The 21,844-nt window shown below is 38.1% G+C and overlaps 1 protein-coding gene across 2 annotated transcripts in view; it reads left to right on the top strand.

Annotated features, from left to right (window-relative positions):
- The window catches only part of RYR2 (ryanodine receptor 2), a 775,249-nt gene that overhangs the window by 601,643 nt on the left and 151,762 nt on the right, over nt 1-21,844 (top strand). For both annotated transcript variants that reach the window (XM_047762364.1, XM_047762363.1), the window contains 5 exons: nt 3,280-3,403; nt 4,267-4,382; nt 7,800-7,864; nt 10,498-10,619; nt 17,803-17,852. In XM_047762364.1, the coding sequence (XP_047618320.1) occupies nt 3,280-3,403; nt 4,267-4,382; nt 7,800-7,864; nt 10,498-10,619; nt 17,803-17,852 (477 nt within the window). The remainder of the gene's footprint in view (nt 1-3,279; nt 3,404-4,266; nt 4,383-7,799; nt 7,865-10,497; nt 10,620-17,802; nt 17,853-21,844) is intronic.

Below are 21,844 nucleotides of genomic sequence, written 5' to 3'. Positions count from 1 at the left end.
ATGGAGGGTAGAGGAGAAGGTGTGAAATTACTTCTCTTACCCCATGGAGTCTTCCCTTTCAAAGGAGCAAGTGAGTTGTTTAGCATTAAACAGTAGGCCTATGGAAATGTGTTAAAACATGCAACACTGAATCCTGGCTTTGAAATTATTAGGCTAATGAAAAAGAGAAGCGTGTCTTGGAAACAGGGAGGCTCAAAGTTCTGGATAATTTTAGGACAAAAACTACAGGGTCTTTTCACCACTGTGTTCTCTCTCCTGGAAACTTTGCAGTCAAGTTGTGTCCTGACAACCCTGCTTCTGCTTCCAAGAAGATCCGGGTGGGAGTGTGGGAGGTGCCTGCACCCACCATGTGTCTTGGAAGCCTGGAAGTTAGGAATGAGGAGGCACCTGGAAATACAGAGCCATTTAGTCATTCAGACACCTTGACAACCAAGAGTCCGTACCCAAGCTGCCCCATCCAGTGCTCTTTCATCATCCTTTCATCTATGTGCAGAAGATGAATCTGCTTTAGAGAAACCTGGAGAACATTTCTTCTGCTGCCTGCCAGGGTTGCTGTCTCATTCTGCTTTAGGAATCTCGAAGAGTTTGGAGGAAATCAGGCAGTTTAAGGAGTATATCATGAAGAGAATAGAGGAGGGAAAGTCCAAAAAAGATGATCAGTGCTCCCTCAAGAGTGAAAAATGTAAAGAACAAGCATTCCTTGTTATCATTCTTTCCCCACTGTCACATCATGTTTTGGGGGCTGTGATGATCTGCCATCAGGCCAAGGACGGTTCTGGTATCAAGTGCTTTTGACTCTTTAGCATGAGTGAGTTCACAAGCCAGCGCTGTATGTTTGGGTCAGTGTCCTAGGATTTCTTGCAGATTCATTTCCCTCTCAGGTGAAGCTAGTTTCTTTACTTCACTCCCAAGCAATACCTACCCCCCGCCCCTGTCACTGTTATGGATGGGCAATCTGAGCTTTGGAAGATCAAGGTAGTTATCCTGCCATTAAGTGGCACAGCAAAGGATACAGAATTTGTAGTCTTCTGGCTGACTTGAAAGTACCTACCTTGTCTAATTCAGAAGCATTTTAGAGTCAGAGGGTGCTTTGTATTCTTAAGATTTTTAAAGTTTAGACTTCATTCTTTCTCCACCCACCCCATCTTCCCACCTTTTCTCAAAGTAACCTATTAGTGTGAACCCCAAATCATTGTGGACTGCAAGCTTGCCAATTTCTCTAGGAATAAAGGACTACATGCCATTGTAGAATTGAAAATAGGTCATGATTGTAAGGTGATTAAATTAGATTTTTGATTTTAAAAAAATTTGTAGCACTGGGACTTTGGGGTTAGTAGAGGCAAACTATTACATTTAGATTGGATAAGAAATGAGGTCCTGCTGTATAGCAGGGAACTAACTGTATCTGATCTCTTGGGATAGACCATGATGGAAGATAATATAGGAAGGGGAATGGATGTATATATGTATGACTGGGTCACTTTGCTGTACGGCAGAGATTATCTCAGCATTGTAAATGAACTATAGTGAAAAAAATTTTTTTGTTAAGTATCCTGTAAATTTTATCTCTATGATAGAAGCCAAATTTGTTCCCAGTGGGTTTAGTAATATATTCTCTATCCTTCTTGCTGTTCATGAAATGTTTATTAGTATTATCACATGACAATTGTATTATACTGACAGTTGTATTCTATTATTATTATACCATACTCTAAAGTAACTCATGGTTTCTTAATATGCTTAGCATTGGCATGGTGGCTCCTGCCTGACTGTCCCTTTGCATTTGTGATCATACAGTGTCACCTAATGGTCATAAGGTTCAGTGTGTGATTGCCTTTCTATAGATGGCACTCTTGTCAAAGCAAGCCCTAGGAAAGCATGGCATTTCCTCCTTTTTCATTCTGTTTGTTCGTTTCTTATGTAGGGTTGATTCAACCTTTATGATTGTTTTGGGAGTTCCCGGCTTAACCAGATTTAATAGGCTCTAAGTTGTCATCATAATTCAAACAAAATAGTGATTTTCAATTATTTTTTTCTAAAGTTCTCTTAGAAATTATATTTCAAGGAATTTCAGCATCTCATACAAAACATATTCCTGTACATATCTTATAAACTTTTTATTTGGGGCATACCATGCTGTGCATTTTGCTGCTGCTTTGATAGCATTCTTTGTATCTGTTCTTTACATCTGGAATTATCAGTGCACTTTTTGAAATTTTTATAAATTCTTATGAATATTTTTATAAAATTTGTAATTTTATAAATGATTTTCTCTTTATTAGTTTTTTTAATTTAGATACTCCCTAGAATTTTTATATCTAAAAGAATGCTTTTAATATTTTTTTTTTTTTTTTTTCCTTTTAAGGCCACACTTACGACATATGAAAGTTCCCAGGCTAAGGGTCAAATTGGAGCTACAGCTGCCAGCCGCACCACCAAATAGGAGCTACAGCTGCCAGCCACACCACCACAATGCGGGATCCGAGCTGCGTCTGTGACCTACACCACAGCTTACGGCAACACTGGATCCTTAACCCGCTGAGCGAGGCCAGAGATCAAACCGCATCCCCATGGATCCTAGTTGGGTTCATTAACTGCTGAGCCACAAAGGGAACTCCAGCTTTTAGTATTTCTTACCAAAAGTGGTACACTAGAAACCCAAATTCTCGTCATGATTTCTCATCAATCAAATACATACATTACTTTTATTAGGTATTAAAGAGAAGCCAGTTTGTACCTTAGGAGTCTATATACATATGGGTTGTATGTATTTAGAAAGATGTGAGTGTAAAGTACTCTCTGCTCTGGGAGGCATAGTAAAAATTCCATATTTAAGACATTGTTTTCTCTTCTCTCCATGGGATAGAAATGAGGCATATTGCTTAAAACACATCTTGTAATTTTCGTGAATCCAGCTGTGCATGTTTTCATGCACAAATACACTCTGCAGAGTTTGAGTGGAGAAGAGGACACAGCTTCTTTTTCTTTCCTGTGTGATCACAGGTCCTTGATACTTGATCTTAAAAAGTCTGTATGTTCATGTTTTACTGACTCTTAGAAGACATATGCATAATCTTTTTTGAACAGGTTTCCTAGATTAACTGAAGTATTAAAGGCACTAGAGAGTGAAGAAAGAGTCTTATTTGAGTCCTAATATCGTCTTTGTGTAATTAGAGGATACCAAAAGTTTTGTAGTGCAGCCCTAGTATGCAGCAGCCATATCTCATCTCAGATTATTTTCTAATTACTATGCTATTTCTCATCTTGACATCCTCTTAGGAGGTGGAAACCATCCCCTGCTGGTACCCTATGATACACTGACAGCCAAAGAGAAAGCCAAGGATCGGGAAAAAGCACAGGACATCCTTAAGTTCCTGCAGATCAATGGCTATGCTGTATCCAGGTAAAAGCACACCTACTCCAGTTACACATTCTTATTATAAGACTGAATATTTAAATATGCCTATCAGATTTAATGCTGAAAATAAACTCAGCGATCTGTTTAAATCCTAGAATTAGTGTGTTCAGAATAGACATGTCAGAAACATTAATGCCCTTAGCTATTTTGCCATATAACTGAGTGCCTTATGCTTCCTTATTTTTCTCTTTATTCTTTTTTTTTATTATTAAAGTATAGTTGATGTACGGTGTGTCTTCAATTTCCATTGTACAGCAAATTAATACAACTACACACTGTTCCTTTTGCTGCACAGTAGGGCCCCATTGCCCATCCATTCCAAATATAACAGTTTGCATCCAAAAACCCCAAACTGTCTGTCCATCCCACTCCCTCCCCTTTTTCCCCCTGGGAACCCCAAGTCTGCTCTCCTTGGCCATGATCTGTTTCTGTTTTGTAGACAGGATCATTGTGCCATATTTCAGAATCCACAAATAAGTGGTATCATGTAGTATTTGTCTGCCTTATGCTTCATATATTAAATCCCCATCCATCATTTAGGCAAAATCACTCCTCTATTTTTTCCAATGAAGTATTTTATCACGTAGTAATAGTGAATTAGCACAGTTTTATATCAGGTGCAAAGTACTGCATATAAATCAAATCTCAGTTTTGTTTTAGCTAAAGAATATTAGCTAACTTTTCAAATTTACCTGTATTACTTGCTCTCTCTATATATGTTGCTATATGTAAAATATTAACTATACATCTCTCTATAGAAATATTTAACAAAGTATGTTTTGTTTTTACCTTACCTTCTGCTAGTCTTTGTAGATGTTGGTTTCTATCTTTCGTTTTTGCTATTCTAGAGGATTCAAGGACCTGGAATTGGACACACCCTCTATTGAGAAACGATTTGCCTATAGTTTTCTTCAGCAACTCATTCGCTATGTGGATGAAGCCCATCAGTATATCCTGGAATTTGGTAGGTACCGTAGTCCTATTACTAACAGCCTAGGTTTTGTTATTCTTAACATTTACAGCTTCAGGGTGTAGAACAGCATAGACTACTGAGATGCTTACAAGCTCTTCCCGGAGTCAGTAGGCAGACTTGTTTTTAAGGATGGGTAGATTTTGAGAACTTAAATCTAACCTGTAGTTCTTTTCTCCTTAAAATGTGTGGTGGCATTAAGTTTTCATTTTGAAGGATGCATTGGATGGACTTCAACATTTAAGGTACAGTTCAATCTTTCCTAATGAAATTAATTGCTCTGCTCTTAAAACAAGAAACAAAAGACCTAAACTAAACTGTGGGTTCCCCAGATTTCTAGATAGTGTGAAGACCTTGAGTTTAGCCTTTTCAGGGTCACACATTTGTACTAGAGTATCTGCCAGGCAGAGTACTTTATTACCATCCTAGAGCAAAAGGAAAGACCTCTTCCCCATCTGGCTCTGTGCCATTTAAGTCCAAAAAGAACTCTATATTTTAAATCTTAAGATTCAGAAGACATCATCAAGACAGGCCCCTCCCACGTCCCTTATTTTGTGATTGGCCTCAGCATTGTTGAATTAAAATTCACACTATTCATTACTCACCTTCTTCTTTTTTTTTTTTCATGGTAAAAAAAAAGCTTTGAATACCTTTATTTTTTTAAAGTCTGTATTGTTATTTTTTTAATAGTTATTTCCCCAATACATTTTTTTTTTCTACTGTACAGCTAGAAAAAAAATGCATTGGGGAAATAACTACAAATCCCCCTTCTGCCACTGGTTGGTATTAAGATATAAAGAAGTAGACTTTGGTCACTTTTGAAAAACAGTGTGCTCTGCTGGTGGTGATCTTCTTATTTTCTTTTCCGCTTTGAAGGTTCTGTTTTTGTTCTTATTTTTGTGTTTGAACCATCATTCTTTCTCTTTTCAACCCCTTTTCTTGGGGCCCATAGTCCTGGATTTCTTAGCAATGCATCAGTGACATAACCCCCCCAACCAAGGGCTTTTTTGGCTGCTGTTTTCTTAGGATTTATACTTAGTTTCCAGCAGAGCATCAGGTTAAAGTTTATAGAAATTTGAGCTGTGGCATTTTCTTGTTACTGGCCCCCTGGATTCCAAACATGATGGAAGATTTCCTATTTGAGCATCATTCTCTTAAAAAATATCCTCTCTTTCAACCCGTCGCTACATCTACAGGCCAAGTGCTATATTTTTGCTCTCTTCTGAACTATCTATTTCGTACAGGCCAATTATACAACTAATCTATAATATGCAATCTCTTCGTAATTCATCCAACAATAATTTTAAAAATCAACGATAGTCATCTTGACAAGGAGCCAGATCGTCTGAATAAAATTTGACCAAAGAACACGAATGAGGCCATGGTGAATTTCTGAGGCTTTTATGTACAAAGTTAAATATTGAAAATTTCTAATTTACCTTTAAAAGTATCTGAATGAGTAGCCACTCTGGGATCCAGCCTTCTTTTTGATGAGAGAGAAGATAAGAGGAAAAAATGAGCAAGCATTTGGAGAAGGGAATAAGAATAAAAAAATTTTATTTATTTTATTTTTGCCTCTGTGTGGATAACAGAAACAGAACTTCGAAAGGTGGGATGTGTTTAGGCTTTATTCACATTGTATTCAAGTTTCTGAATAAACCTCCCAGGACAGTGTTTGAGTATAGGGAACAGTGAGAAGCTTACTGCAGGGCAGATTCACCCACTTCATACATTTGTTTTTTTCAATTGGTTAGAGAAGGTCTTATAGACAGAATTCTGGGGAGAAACAAGGCTAGATTAATAGAAAGCCCCACAAAATTAGGGTTTTTGTTGTTGTTGTTGTTTTTACATTTGCTGATGTTATCTGTTCCTTTTCCAGGTGGCTTTGGCAGGGCAAATTATGTACAAGAGCTCTGTTAGAGGAGCACGTAGAATTTAGATCGCCTACACATTCATTGATCTTTATTTCCATTTTTCTCATTAATACTGAAAAACAAAGCTTCTGTAGCACTTTCTTCTATCTTTCACATTTTTTTGCCTTTGCAACACACCTTTAATTTATTCATTCTTAGACATAGGTTGATGGTGATGGTAAGAATATGCATGGATATGCCTTTTTCTATATTATATCACAGATCATATTCTCTCCAAATTTTTTCACATTTTCTACATAAGCATTGTTAAAGTGTGTAATGAAAGGTATTTGCCATTTAATTCTTTGAAACATCAGCAGGTTTAGCCAGCTGCAAAATGCTCTCTTAGTAACATTTATATGAGGAGGTCCCTCAAGTCAGTCCAGCCATTTTGCATAAAATGCTTGAGAGAGATTCCATGCAAGAGTGAGTTAAGAACATGAAATTTACAAGTGCTAAAAAGCCATTATTTTTTTAATTTATTCATAGGAAGAGCATTATCTCATTTAACGCAATATTATCTAAGTTCTCTAAAAATTATCCTGAATTCACATCCAAGATTTGATAAAGCATATTTCAAATTGTTTTTATTTCTAGCTGCAAAAGAACTTCTTCAAGTGACAGTTAGTTTGATTCTCATAAAATGTGGAAGCTCTGCTCACAGATTTTTACTAAGATCTTATATCCAATTCTGAAATGTTTAGTCCTCCAATCTGTTCTCCATGGTTATCATAGTTTATTACTACCACTTCTCTATGAGTGAAAACTTCCTCTGCTTGCATGGGGTGGGGTAAGAAAGGCCACCTTCCAAGCCAAATGCATGAGGCCAATCAGTTTTTCACCCGAATTCTTTTTCCACACCATGGGGAAAATTGTGGAGTTTTTGCTTTGCTTATGGAAGTTATCTTTTTACACCAGTGAATTTCTTTATTCTTGAGCAGGATGTTAATTTTCCAACCTACTATGACAGTGGTGATCCATCCCTCCAACACAGTCGCTGGCTTCCTGCAGTTTTTCTGTCGATACATTAGTGTTAAAAAGCTTTAACTTTTAGTCACACCAAGAAATAACTATCTTTATTAGACATAGCTATCTTTATTACTATCTAACAAATTATGTTTACTTATTTTCCATTCTTCTCACCCTAGTAGACTTCTTTCTTATTGAAAGAAGGTGTGGGATTTTACTACTGAGAATGTGGGATTTTTACTTTTCCAGTTTTCTCCCTATACGTCAGTCAGATCTCAAAGCTATACCAGTGTGTTTGTGCTCATAAACACATGTATAGGCTGTCTTGAGTTTTTTTTTTTTTTTTTTGATTTGGGTATTTTGAAATCTGTTTATTACACTGTTGAACTTAACTTTTTATTTTTATGCTCAGTTTAGTGGGATAATGCGTTTAGCAGTGCGTTCTCAACTTTGCCTTTGGTGTGAATATCGTTTTGAATATCTAATGTTTGAAGTGCAACATGTACCTAAAAACTCTTCATATCTACAGATGGTGGCAGCAGAAGCAAAGGAGAACATTTCCCTTATGAACAAGAAATCAAGTTCTTTGCTAAAGTACAGTATCCAATCTGTCTTGTTTTTCCTTTAATTTTTGTTTACCAAATGTTTGTTTACCAAATATACTCTTTAGATTGTTTGCGTCTTTGCAGAATGCACTTGTCTACAAATGTGAATTCCACTCTAAGTAAATATTCTGTGGTACGGAAATAACGTCATGAACCATGTGGGATGAATTTGTTCCCAGTATACTTGGCCGCACTTGAACTCACTCTACCCTTCATTTGTATTTCTCAAATGACTTCATTCTCTCTAAACTCTGAGTCAGAGGGCTCTTTTTTGGCTCTATCATATGGCATAGAAGAGAAATATCTATGTCCTAATATTTAAATATTGTTCTGATTTAAAAGTTTTAGATGCATATTTCTTGTTTAAAGAGGAAATGCAGGTGTTCCCATCATGGCACAGTGGAAACAAATCTGACTAGGAGCCACGAGGTGGCAGGTTCGATCCCTGGCCTCGTTGAGTGGGTTAAGGATCCGGCGGTGCCAAGAGCTGTGGTGTACGTGGCAGACATGGCTTGGATCTGGCATTGCTGTGGCTGCAGTGTAGGCCGGCAGCTGTAGCTCCAGTTCAACCCCTAGCCTGGGAACCTCCAAATGCCATGGGTGTGGCCCTAAAAAGCAAAAAAAAAAAAAAAAAAAGGAAAAGCATTACTTACTTTATAAATGGGTGCATTGTAAGAATTTTTACCATAGGATCTTTATTGTGGGACCGTAATCCTACTCAGAAAAGGAAAACTCAGGCTCAGGGAGGATGAATAGTTCATAGTTAGAATATATCCCATGATTATTAGTTATTCAGAATTTATAAAGATTTATTAGTTATTAAGAATTTATCAAGATTTGTTCTATGCCTGAAACATTCATGACTTCCTTTCAGCCAATAAGGAAGCAAGATGAGTTGCAAAGTTCTCCGTGTTGGGTCTGTTCGCTCACTCAGGGTTTGCTGTGTGGCTTATCTGTATCATGCATCAGACTCTGTCCTGGGGATTCCTGTCCCCAGAATGCCCTTGGGAAGCTTTCCTAGTTACAGTGCATTTTAGTTAACCTGAAGGCCTAATGATTTCTGTCAATTTCCTGTCAAAGTTTGCATTTGGTGGGCATAGGTCATTTGCAAAATGACGTTATTTTGATTGATTAATATTTGTCCTCATATATATGCTTTCAGACTCATACCCTTAATTGTAAGGGAAACATCTCTTGCATTTTTCTTTCCACTCATTATAGCGCCCAGAATCTGTACCCATCATCTGAAGTTTGTCCTGGGCTGTACATTGCTGGTTATCTAGTCTCCTAGGATGTAATCTTCCTTGATAACCAGTTATCAGAAATGCTGTATTCAATACCTCTGATCATATGTTTGAAATACTTCTTGTATTGCATTGCCAGTGTGCTCAGTATCCCTAGTGATTTTGTTTGCAGGTCTGACATGGCTTAATTTCTATTGAGTCTGTGATTCCTTCAATCACATACTTATATGCCAGTCAGTAAGTTCAGGCAATGTCATAACTTTCTAGGAAGACTACTGAAAACCTGTGTCTTCCTGTTATTAAAAATATATATTATACCTACCTTGGAGGGAAAAAATGTAATTAGACAGACTTGATTCTAAATACTGGTAATGCCAATATTATTACTTTTTTCATTTATTTAGTCAACAAACATTCATTGAGTGCTTGCTACAGGCCCAACAAAGTCCTAAGCACTGGTGAGTCAGGGGTCAACAAAGCAGAGCAAGCATAGAGGCCGAGAAATATCTCTTTCTCTCATGAGCTCTGTACACTCTTAGGAAGAGAGAGCAGTCCAAAATCACACATATGAAATATCAACAAGTGATGTTAGAAGACCAGGGGAGTTTATCTGGGTGACAGGCCAACAAAGGCTTATCAGATGAAGTGCCACTGCACTGAGCCTACAGAAAGAGTGCAGCGAGTAGGTTATAGGGTGTTGGAAGGGCATTTCAGACTGAGGGAATGGCATGTCCAGAGCCTGTGGTGTAAGTGGGCAGGGTGAGAAGAAGGATTTGGCCAAAGACAAGCTGGACTAGAATGGATAATTGGGAGGTAAGCTTTGAGAGAGGCCAGGTAAGAAGAACTTTGTGCCAGTAGGTAAGTGGCACTGTAACTTTGAATATATCAGTCACTTTCTACATCTCAATTTAACATCTAGAAAGCAGGAGTAATGGCACCCATCATTCTGCAGAGTGGTTAGTAGGATACATGAAACGATAGCAGGTCAGTTGCCATTCTTAGATGTAGCAGAGCCTCAATAAATGGTCGTCATTGATTATTTTTGAACTTACTGGGCAGTGAACTACATTATATGAAAATATTAATAATATCTCATCTTGAGAAAGTATTGATAATAATTTCAAACCACTGAAAGTTTGGTGTGTTTTCCATAATCACACACACACACACACACACACACACACACACACACACACACCCCAGAGATAGCAGAGTGAAAATTAAGGGAGGCATATGTGAAATGTGCAGACTGGCGTGGCTATGGATATTGGGGACTTACTGCATGTGGACAGAACTCTGGCTGCTCCAGAGACTCAACACACCCTCATCCCCCAGAAGATTCCACTGTGTAGATCTGTTTTCTTTTCCTTTCTTTCAGGTCGTTCTTCCTTTAATTGATCAGTATTTCAAAAACCACCGTTTATACTTCTTATCTGCAGCAAGCAGACCTCTCTGTTCTGGAGGACATGCATCAAACAAAGAGAAAGAAATGGTGACTAGGTAAACAGCTATAAAAAATAACAACTGTTGTTTGAGTTAAGTGTATTTGCATTTGAGAAAGAACATCTCAGGATCTTGAATTAGCAGCAGGCAGAGGGCTCCCCCATCGTCCCTGGCTCCTGGCCCCTGACCCCTTGGAATGAGGGTGGTTTGGGCAGGTTAATACATGTGTTCTAGGTATTGAGTTTTCATATATTTTATCTGCCACATGTAATGTTAAATAGAAGGAACAAAATACTCAATACAGAATCTACAAATAGAGGCCCGAGTTGCATCCATGTATTAGTATTTTTGATGCATGATGCTTTTAACATTGATTTCTTTAAAATATGTTCAAATCAAATGTTTTTTCCAGCCTATAGTTTTCAGGAGGGTAGAATCTCATGTACAGAAATTATAATTTTAAATTTGTAAAAACAAAACAAAAAAAATGGCCAATCTTGGAACAAAGTGAAGTAAACATATATACTTCCTGAAGATTTCCCTGCATACCACTCAAGCCAGTGTCCTAGCAGTGCTTTCTCATTTCTGTTTAAACCCACATATTCTTCAGAGATTTATTTGTGATTTTAAGTCTGAGTCCTCAGAATTCTGCCAGAACTTGGTATACATGAGACTCAATTACTGAGAGAGTCTGCTTCTGTATTACATTGCACAGGGCTCCATACCAAGCTTTTAGAGTATATTCGAAAAAAGTTCTGTATAAAGGAGTGCCTTTTATCAAGCAGAATACAGGCTTTCCTTGGACTTGACTTTTTTTTTTTAAATCTATTGCTGTTTTAGCAGTATTATTACAAATTTTATGGCCTAAAAATGGATGCTTTATTATCTCAAAGTGCCTGTGAATCTGGACACTGGGCACAGCTTAACTGGGTCCTCTGTAAGGGTACAGTCATAGTGTTAACCAGGCCTGAGTTGTGACTAGCACTTTGCCTGGAAAACAGACCTCCTTTTCTTTCTTTCTTTCTTCCTTTTTTTTTTTCTTTTAGACTTTCTGGTTTTAAGAGCAGTTTTAGGTTCAGAGCATGGGCTTGACTTTAATGACATGGCAGTGCAGTATCCACCTATTGATACAGAGATGAGGTTGAATGTGGACTGTTACCAGAGAGTAAAGATGAGGTTGCTATGGATGGAACACTAGGGATGGAATTTTAAGCTCATCTCTTTTCTCAAATTAATTGTCTGTTTCCCCAACCAACAAGTAGCAAGTGGTGTGATACAGGGTTGCCACACCATTAAAAATGTTTCCAAACTTCAAATAATAATCTTCCTGGAGGGGGGGGGGTTCCCATTGTGGCTCGGCAGAAACAAACCCAGTTACTATCTGTGAGTTTGATCCCTGGCTTCACTCAGTGAGTGAACGATCTGGTGGTGTTGTGAGCTGTGGTGTAGGTTGCAGACATGGCTCAGGTTTAGCGTTGCTGTGCCTGTGGCGTAGGCCAGCAGCTGCAGCTCCCATTCAACCCCTAGCCTGGAAACTTTTCTATGCCAAACCTATAATCTTAAAACAAAACAAACAAACAAAACTTTCTGGGAGTTCTCATTGTGGCTTAGAAGGATAAAAACATGACTAGTATTCATGAGAATGTAGGTTCAATTCCTGGCCCTGCTCAGTGAGTTAAGGATCTGGCATTGCCACAAGCTATAGCATAGGTCACAGATGTGGCTCAGATCTGGCGTCGCTGTGGCTGTGACGTAGGCCTGAAGCTGCAGCTCTGATTCGACCCGTAGCTTAAGGAACTTCCAGAAGAAAAAAAAAAACACACCTTCCTGTGAAGTTGATAAAATTGATGATAGTTAAAATAACAAGAGTGTCCATCCCCATGACATAGTTGGTTTACACAAACTGTTCCAAAAGGAAAGGGAACGAAGAGCTACTTTCTGAGATGCAAGGCCGCTCCCTCCCCCAACTTTGGCTTGGCCTTCTTGCTGCCTTTTCTGGGAGAGAGTGCCCTGTCCGCTCCCTCCCCCGACTTTGGCTTGGCCTTCTTGCTGCCTTTTCCGGGAGAGAGTGCCCTGTCCCTTCTCATTTCCTGTGCACACTCACCACGTTGCTGGCCCAGGGTCCCCCTGTGGAATGTACATTGCACATACAGTAGTTGGAAAGCACCTGGGGACCCAGTTACCATTAAACATCATGGGACCAGGGCTAGGCAGCATCTACTAGTCTCCCCTGGGTCCAATTAGCCTTTGGTAACAGAAACTTGGTTCCTAGAGTGTGCTGTTAATTTCATGACACTCAATTATGTAAATCAATAGCAAATACCATTGGATGATATAGAGGAAAAATATGAATAAAACTGCCAATTCTGTTCTTCCCTCTCCCCCTTTTATTGTGTTTGGCCCTCTCAGTTCAATTTGCAGTCTTAATCTAGGAACTATTCATTCACTACAGAAGTAACTCATCTCCCTTTGCTAACTCTAACCCTCACAGAACAAATCAGAAGAGCATCAGGATCCTGTGCGGGGCTCAGCTGATATAGTCTGAGGGACTTGCCCCACACTCTCTAATAACACTGCCTCAGCTTTTAATGATTTCAACTTCAGTTTTTTCTTCACCTCTTGGCAAGAGGCTTGGTGAATTTTGCTTCTCCCATTAACACTTTTGGGGAAAAAAAAAATGCATGTCATTAAAATTCCAACACATAAGAATGAGACCCATGATAACAGAAGTAACTTCTTTCTTCAGAGTACTTTAATGCCAAACATAGGAAGCATTTTACCTCAGGCAGAAAAATTCAGGGGTGAAAAAAAATGAGTAAAATGATGGTAAATAAACTGTGGTACCTGTTGTCCAGTCATTAGAATGATGATGGATACAAGTACGTACTAACTTAGGAAAATTATCGTTTAAAAAATAAATGTTCAAATAGTATCGATCTGGATTTCTAAAAAAAACCCCTAAATTTGTATGTATAGAAAAGTGCTAGTAAGGAATAAATTTACTTTTAATAGTTATTTTTTGGTAGTATACTGTAGATTTTGTATTACAATTTTTATGTGTTCTCCACATTTTTAAAATGAAAAAAACCTTACATTTATAATCATAAAATATGTTTTAAAACAATCAGCATCACTATCACATTACCAAACACAAATTAAACAATTCTTTTGGCATGTTGAAATGGAATCACTGAAATTTATAAATTTCTTACCACTTCAGTTATATATTACTTCAGTGAGTAAAATAGGTAAAAAATAGGATAAAATAGGTATTAAGAAAACTGTCCCTGCTACTATATATAAACAAGCATACATTCATATACATGGTGGGCACTGCCGTGATCATTTTAATTGGTATTTAACAGTTGTGTGTAGCAGTAGTTGTCTGGGTCTAACTTAAATTCACAGTTGAAACCAGGTTGTCTCCATTAGTTGGAGACAACTGGCACTAGAAATATTCACTGAGCATTTCCTGTCTAAAGTTAGTACCTTCATATCCACGAAGAGTTAGACATGATCTCTGCGCTCTAGGTGTGCTTGGCAGGACTAAGTATATGGGAATAAATACTGTTGCAGTAGCAGAAAGCTGAGCAGTGCTGTGGGATTCACAGTGAAGTAAGACCGCCTTGCATGGGTTGGATAGGCTAAAGATTTATGGAAGCCATGACATTCAAAATTGATCTTAAAGAACATGTAGGTCAGAGATTAAGAAAGAAGGATAATTTCAAGATAACAACGTAAAGCATATAAGCTGGTCATTTAGGGGAAATGTAGATTCATTATGGAACACGGTCATTGATAGTAACTGCCAAAGTACAGTATCTTTTTTTTTAACCTTTTAAAACATTTTTTCCTCTTTTCTTTCTTTCTTTCTTTCTTTTTTTTTTACGTAACTCATTAACTCAGAAGCCATTGATTGATGCTTTTGAAATAGAGGACAGTCTGACAGCAAAGGTGGGATTGATAAGGTACGGTAACTGGGCGGCCCTGGCAGGCGTGAGGAGCTCTTGCAAGGATGCAGTCTGTTGTAACAGAAGTGCTGCCTCCTATAGGTGGTGTTACACAGGGGTTTGTTCAGCAAGTATTCTGAACACCTGCCATGGGCCACGTACTGTCATAAGTCTGAGGATAAACACACAGTTCCTAACTTTAGTGGTGACTTAGAAGTACAGCTGAGGAGAGGAGACACATACATTTAGAGGTGAAATTATACTACGTTGTGATGAGGGTAAATGCACCATATATAAAGCACAGGGTGTGTAGAGGGGGCGTAAATGCAGGGGGCTGGGTGTGAGAAACAGGGAAGGGAGGAAATCAGCATGCCTGGTGATGCATCCTGTGGAAAATAGGAAGGAGGAGGCCAGCCAGGGGCTGAGGATTCAGTGCTGAGTGTGTTTGGAACCATATCAGTATCACTCGCAAAACCAGGAAACTTCAGAAGCGCTAGTTTTGAGAAGAAGAGGTTAAATTTGGTGAAAGAAGTATTTATGGAAGGTATGTACGAATAGGTCATACAGCTGTAGATACCTAGCCCACGTTGAAAATAGGTGTTTAGTTTAGGTGGCGAGGTCAGGGCCAGATATGACAGATCCAGGGGTTCTCCATACCCAGCTAATACGCAGAGCTCTGAAAGGAGATGAAACTAAAGTAGAACCAGAGAGAAGCAAAAAGGTCTGTACCAAAACTTGGAGAATGATTACATTGGGAGAGTTTTCAGAAGTGGGTCGTTGAAGAGCACAGAGAATAGTTAACTAGAGAGGAAGGGGGAAATATTAACAAAACAGAATCCAGAGTTTCACAGATTTAAGTAGTTAATGATGTCGAGTATTGGAGAGAGCTCTCCAGGATGGAAACTGAAAAAGAGCTTATTAGGCTTGCTATTTAGAGGGTATTGAGAATTTCAAGAGTTTTTCAGGAGAGCAATGAGGTGGAAAACAGACTCACAGGCAATGAATCAATGAGAAGATTGCAGATGCAATATGAATTCTTAAGAATGGTAATAACAGAGATAGAAAAGGGATAACAGGATTATGGAAAATACTTTTAGGGAAACTAAAACAAAGCTTGTAATAATCAAACTTTATAGGCTGCTTAGAAACCATCCTTTGAGAGAAGGAGGGAGAGAGAGAAAACATCTTTCCTGAGGACCTAGCTTTCTATAAATCTGTATTTCTCTCTGGTGGTACATCTGTTATTCCATAGAAATAGCCAGGGTTAGGAAGCTGCTGATCTTATAAGAAATCATTTTTCCCTGACAGATTCTCATACGTCACTTGGATCCCACAAAATGGGAGCTGGAGACGTTGTCTTTTCCATCATCACAAAAACATGCTGCGTCTAGGATTAAAACATAATCCTAGTTTTACAAATGTCAGCACCATCTCAGGATGTTTCATCCTGGATACGAGAAAGTTGTCAGAAAGGTAAAAGCGCTTCAAAGAGACTGGATCCCAAGAATCCAAAATATGTACAATTCTAATATGGAATCAATCTGAAGATGGACACAGACCCTTGTTGAGTTAACAAACATGAAGCTCAGAGGAGGAGAGCACCTAGAGAAAGTTGCTTTTGTTTTGCCTTTGTTTCAATGAAAGCATAAATAATGCAGCCCAGGGGGCAAACTTTTCTTCTTATGTCGAACATCTACTGGAATCGATCATGATTTTAGAAAAATTTAGCCCTGATGAGAGATCTCCCAAGACCTCAGATTCTCTTAAGCAATTGCATATGACTTTTCTTGGAAAAGCTACACCACGCCCTGTAAAATTAATTTTTACCAATAAATTATTTCACATTGTTATCAATGTGAGAGATGGTGGCCAAAACTTACCCTAAAAGTGGTTGACATCACCAGCGTGATTCCGTCTCCCATCTCCCATTCTGCCATGAGCAGTTGCCTTCCTTTTATTTCTGGGGCATAACCTGTGTCCCCAGTCCTGACCAGTGTACATCCTCCGCACAGTCCTGGCAACAAGAAAGCTTTGTAGGAGAGGACGGGGCTGTTAAGATACAGCTGTTGCCATGATGGGGAAAATCAAGCTGAGTGTGGGCAGTGCTGTGCATGTGGTAGGTTCTGGCTCTGGAGAGCCTGTGCTTTCTGAGAGTTCAGAAGAGTGTGGGTTGATATGAAAATTACATCAGTTGTAATTTGGGACGTCAAGTGTCACAATAGATATTTGCATGTGGCCCCTGGCTGGGAGGGACTTCTTTCAACTTGAGTGGGGAGTGGCGAAGGAGTGTCAGGTGTTAGAAGAGGCTTCTTTGAGTCAACGCGTCCTGAGCTGAATCCTGAGGGACATGTAGAAGGGATCATGGTGTGGGAGTGAGAGGGGGGTGTTCCTGAGATTAGGGGCTTGCCAGAAACCCACCAGGCTGAGGCCTGGTGACAGATAAGATAGGACAATAGCAGGTGTTGCCCAGGTTCTGGGTTCTGATCCAAGCTTTGGCATATTCTAGTGCTCTCACTAAAGGCTGACTTAGAGCCACCCATATTTGGCATCTCCCATTGCTGGTTGGCAAGGACAGAAAGACCCAGGAACTCTAGAGGAGATAAGAAATCCATTCAACTAATTCATTTGCATTAGAAGCCCTTTAAGTGGTCACATGTGTAATGTTTTTCTCTGAATGATTATCAGTTATTTAAATTCTATCTCTAGTTCATTGTGTTCAAATTCACTGGATGCTTTGGTATATGTGTAAGGAGTGTGGTCAAAGTCAGGGAGAAGGAAAATTCAAATAAAACAGGCTAAAACTGAAAGTAACATTTTATGCCCCAGATATCATACTTGCATTGTTAAATAATGTGCATAGCAATGATAACAACAAATTCTAGAATTTCAGTAGTCCTTGGGAGTAGACAAAATTAAATTTTTTCCTTATGGTTTTCTAGTAGTTATATTCTTGTGGGGTTCATATAGATTGCTTTTATATTAATTAGCTTTGCTTTCAATTTTTTTTTTGGTTCCTTTACTTATAATATGTGCTTTTTTAACCATGTTTGTTAAAGATATGCACTCAAAGACTCTTTCTTTAATACCTTTACTCCACATTCTGCTCAGAGAATTGATTCTTTCTGCGTGACATCATGTTGCTTTTTCCGGCTCATATATCAGCTGTTTATTTTTCTTTTTTTCTTCTTCTTTTTTTTTGGTTTTATTTTATTTTAATTTAATTTCTCCCTGTCTTTTCTATCTTCCCTTCCCCCTTTCCCTTTTCTCTTTTGTTTTTCTTTTGTCTTCAGCCTATTCTGCAAACTTGGAGTTCTTGTCAGGCATAGGATTTCACTATTTGGTAAGGAGACCCTTGAACAAATACTAGCATGGCCGTCACTTGGTTTTCTTTGCCATTTTTGCACTGTGTTGTGTGCTGCTATATTGCATGAATGCATGTTTGCATGGCTGCATGCATGGTCGTCTTAGGCCAAGATACGCTCCTCAAGGTTGTTTATAAGTAGCATTAAGTATGGTGAAATTAAAGACTAGAACTTTCTGTACTAGTCCAAAGCACATTTAACCGTCAAAAGGTTTTATATTATTCAAGAGTCAATGGATGAAAATGGCAGCTTCTGCCAAATTTTATTTCAGAGAAGTAAAGCAGTACTAGGCCCCGGAATTTGTGTGTGGTTGTCTTCTGATAGATTAAGTAAAGAGGTATTATACATCAACAACTTTTAACTGCACTTACTTTTTGAATGCTCTTGACTACAGATTTGCATGTCAACTATATTCAGGACATTGGCGCTTCATAGTAAAGACAGTGAGGCTGGATTTGGCAAAAGCGACCATTCTAGCACCCCTCACCCCAAATAAGTCAGTTTTTGTTTCATTTCTGAGAATTCACAGAGCTGAAGCTCATGTTCCCAAACACCTGCCTTCCAACAGCCATGCGGGGTAGTCACTCACTTTCCACAGCCTTGCCTTACTGTGGGGCTCTCGGATTTTATAGCAGTTGGCAGAATTTGTGTTTTATACTTTTCTGCATCTGCTTGAATAAACTGTCAAGGCAAATTTTAGCCCAGTGCTCCATAGGTATTGATACAGTGTTGGGGTGACTTCAGTAAGGAAATATTGAGTGTATTGATGGAGATGTTATAAGTCCTGTTTCATTCACAGGAAAACCTAAGGATTGCGTCATTTCTGTAAAAGCCACAATGAATAAACTGAGGAATAGATATATGTGGCATGTGTATGTGTGTATATATGCAAGTAACCTTTATGTGCTTTACAACATTTTGTTTCTTAAGAAATAACAGTTTCTGGAGGTGATTACTTAATGCTGTATTTGATTTATAATGCTATTATAGTCAATATTTGCGTGCTCTTAAGATATAGTCCCCATAAATTGTCTGAGTTTTTGCATGAATGTTTCACCTACCCCAATTTAATGGGGAAATGATCTTCAGAATGATTTCCAGTTGACTTACTTTTGTTTGACTTCTCTTTGCCATAGAAAAATTTCCGTGGTAATCATTCACACAAAACTTTCGTGTACTCTATAACCTTCTCATAATAGCCATGGATTCAAAAATTCTCCATTCATCTTTAGAGAGTACTATCTAATGACATAGAGCTCTGATGGGGACCTCATAATAATACTATGTTGTGCTGTCTCTGGCTTCTTACATATTGTTAACATTTTGGTTTCCTATAGCTCAGTATAATTTCATTTTTTAAAAAATGTGAGGTATTCCATATGTACTGCAAAGTACATGAATCTTAAGGACCGCTTGATGACATACAGCTTGATGACATTTGACATGTATCTGACCATTTTCTCAGGTCAAGACAGAATATTTCCAACATCCCAGAAGCCTGCCTTGTTCCATTTCCCAGTATATAACCCTCTGCAAAGGAACTATGTGTAAACTCATCTATTGCTCTGCTAAAGTAGACTTCCATTACCATGTCTGGATTTTGCCTGTTGTTTAATCTCATTTTTTCCCTTTTGACTATATTCAAGGTTTAGCAATTGAAGGTATTTGCATAATATAACTTGTCATATTAACAAATCAGAAGAGAACTGAGTTTTAACATTCATTCTATCTCTCAGTGGTTCTGATATTTCATTTAGGCATTGTATATTAAATCCTTTAGATATGGTTATTTTTATTTTAAACAGAAATTTATTGGAAAGCTACTGTGTGTCTTTATCTCAAAAGTATTTGAATGCCTTCTTTATGTTATTCTGGTGTCTTATTGTTATTGTTTCCAATTTGCTTTGGCATTTGCTTGTAAAATAATCCAAAATTACGAAGACTTTCTTAATCAAATATACTATAATACAGACTTGTGGGAGTGTTAGCATGTTTAAGTCCTAGACGTCTAAACTTTACCTGTTACATAACAACTTGCTTTTAGTTGTTAACATGATGTCCTGGGGAGAATAATGGGCTTTGAATCAGAAAACCTATATGTAAATCCTACATTTGTAACTAATCCAGCTAAATGATTTACACAAAAGATTTAACTTCTCTAAGCCTTTTTTTTTTAATTTTTAAACTAAACAACTACTACTTTAGAGATCTAGAGCAAAGCAAATCTCATGAGATGATGAATGTTAAAGTGCTATGTAAACTATACCTTACAGCTTTCAAATCTAAGGTAGTCTTAGTCTTATTTGTACAGCTTTTATTTATATAGTTCAAATTACATACAGACTAAACTAGGGGACTTGGATGTTGAAAACAGATGCATGGTGAAGTCTTTATAATCGGACCATTTCCAGATCAAAGCAGAAGTGTATAACCCATGTATTTACTTTTATACCATTATGGATTTTCCCTTAAGAGAGAGACCTTAGAGCATATATACAGTGGTCACATGTATATAGACATATGAATCTCTGCTTTTCTCTCTCACCCAATCTTTATATTTTTTCCCCTGTATTCTGGCAGACAGTAAAGTGAATGGTGAAAATGTTTTCCCTGTACTTAATTCAAAAAATTGCTCATGATCTTAACAAAGGATAAATTAAGGCAGAAGTGAAAGTTGAGATTAACAAAGAAATACTTGACTTTGTGTCAAGGAGCAAAAATAAAGATATAAAAAGAGATACATCAATCTTAAACATGTCAGGAAGGTGGGATTGGAGTCAAGAGGGGAGGCTTGAAATAAACCAGAAGACAAAACTCTTGTCCTGGTATGGGTAATTGTGGGGAGCTGAGTTTGATTGGCAATGGAATATTTATTCCAAAGTGGCTGCCAGATTGCAGTTCTATCTCCACACCTCATCTCTAGTTCATAGATTTTTCTAATACATAAAGCGAGGTTTCTCAAAACTTAGACTTCCATATTTATGTATACATTCTGTTTACTTTAAAATATCTTCTGCACCTTGAAGCATGCTGAGAATTAAAGAGATCAATCATGGTTTTTATGCCTCATATATTCCTTTTCAGGTGTTGAAACCATTTCATTTTAATGTGAAAATGGGTTTTTCGAAAAGGGGAAGCCATATAGCCTGCACAAGTAAAGTATCTATTAAAATACTTTGTGCAGAAGTTCCCATTGTGGAAACCAATCCGACTAGGAACCATGAGGTTGCAGGTTCAATCCCTAGCCTCTCTCAATGGGTTAAGGATCCAGTGTTGCTGTGAGCTGTGATGTAGGTTGCAGACGTGGCTTGGATCTGGCATTGCTGTGGCTCCGGCTAAGCTGGCAACTACAGCTCCGATTAGACCCCTAGCCTGGGAACCTCCATATGCCACGGGTGCAGCCCTAGAAAAGGACAAAAAAGCCAAAAAAAAAAAAAAAACTTTGCGGAAAAAAAATAGTAAGAAAAAGAGCATCTCTTTTATATAGAGTCTTCCCTTTTGCATTCTGAAATGCTTGCTGGTGATTACAAGTTGGCCAACTCTTGTATTTTGGAAAATCAGTTAGGACTGGGTAAGACCCAGACAGGTCAAGGAGGAATAGGATCCGTTTGCATTTTCAAGGTCACATTGTTGACTAACAAAGTGTTGCTCTTAATCCCACCATTTCCCCTCACTTTTGCTTAGTGGAAATTCTGATTCTCTAACTGCCTAATTGTAAAACAATTAGAGAATACTTAAGATCTGCTATGACAGCCTATTTAGGACTTCTGGTCCTGTTTAGAAGAAGGAGAATCTGGTACCAGAACTCAGATAAGAATGTGATGGTGCACTGATGTTTGAGATTCATTTTTACTTGTGCAAATAAATCCAGTGTCTTAAGGACACTCATTTTGTGCATTTATTCAGTAGACATTTATTATGTCTCTACTGTGTGGGAGGCATTCTCTTAGGCTATGAGGATGGGAAAAAA

This window comes from Phacochoerus africanus, chromosome 15 (genome assembly GCF_016906955.1).
Source record: "Phacochoerus africanus isolate WHEZ1 chromosome 15, ROS_Pafr_v1, whole genome shotgun sequence".
In the NCBI taxonomy this organism is placed as follows: domain Eukaryota; kingdom Metazoa; phylum Chordata; class Mammalia; order Artiodactyla; family Suidae; genus Phacochoerus; species Phacochoerus africanus.
This window is presented reverse-complemented; position numbering and strand designations above follow the sequence as displayed.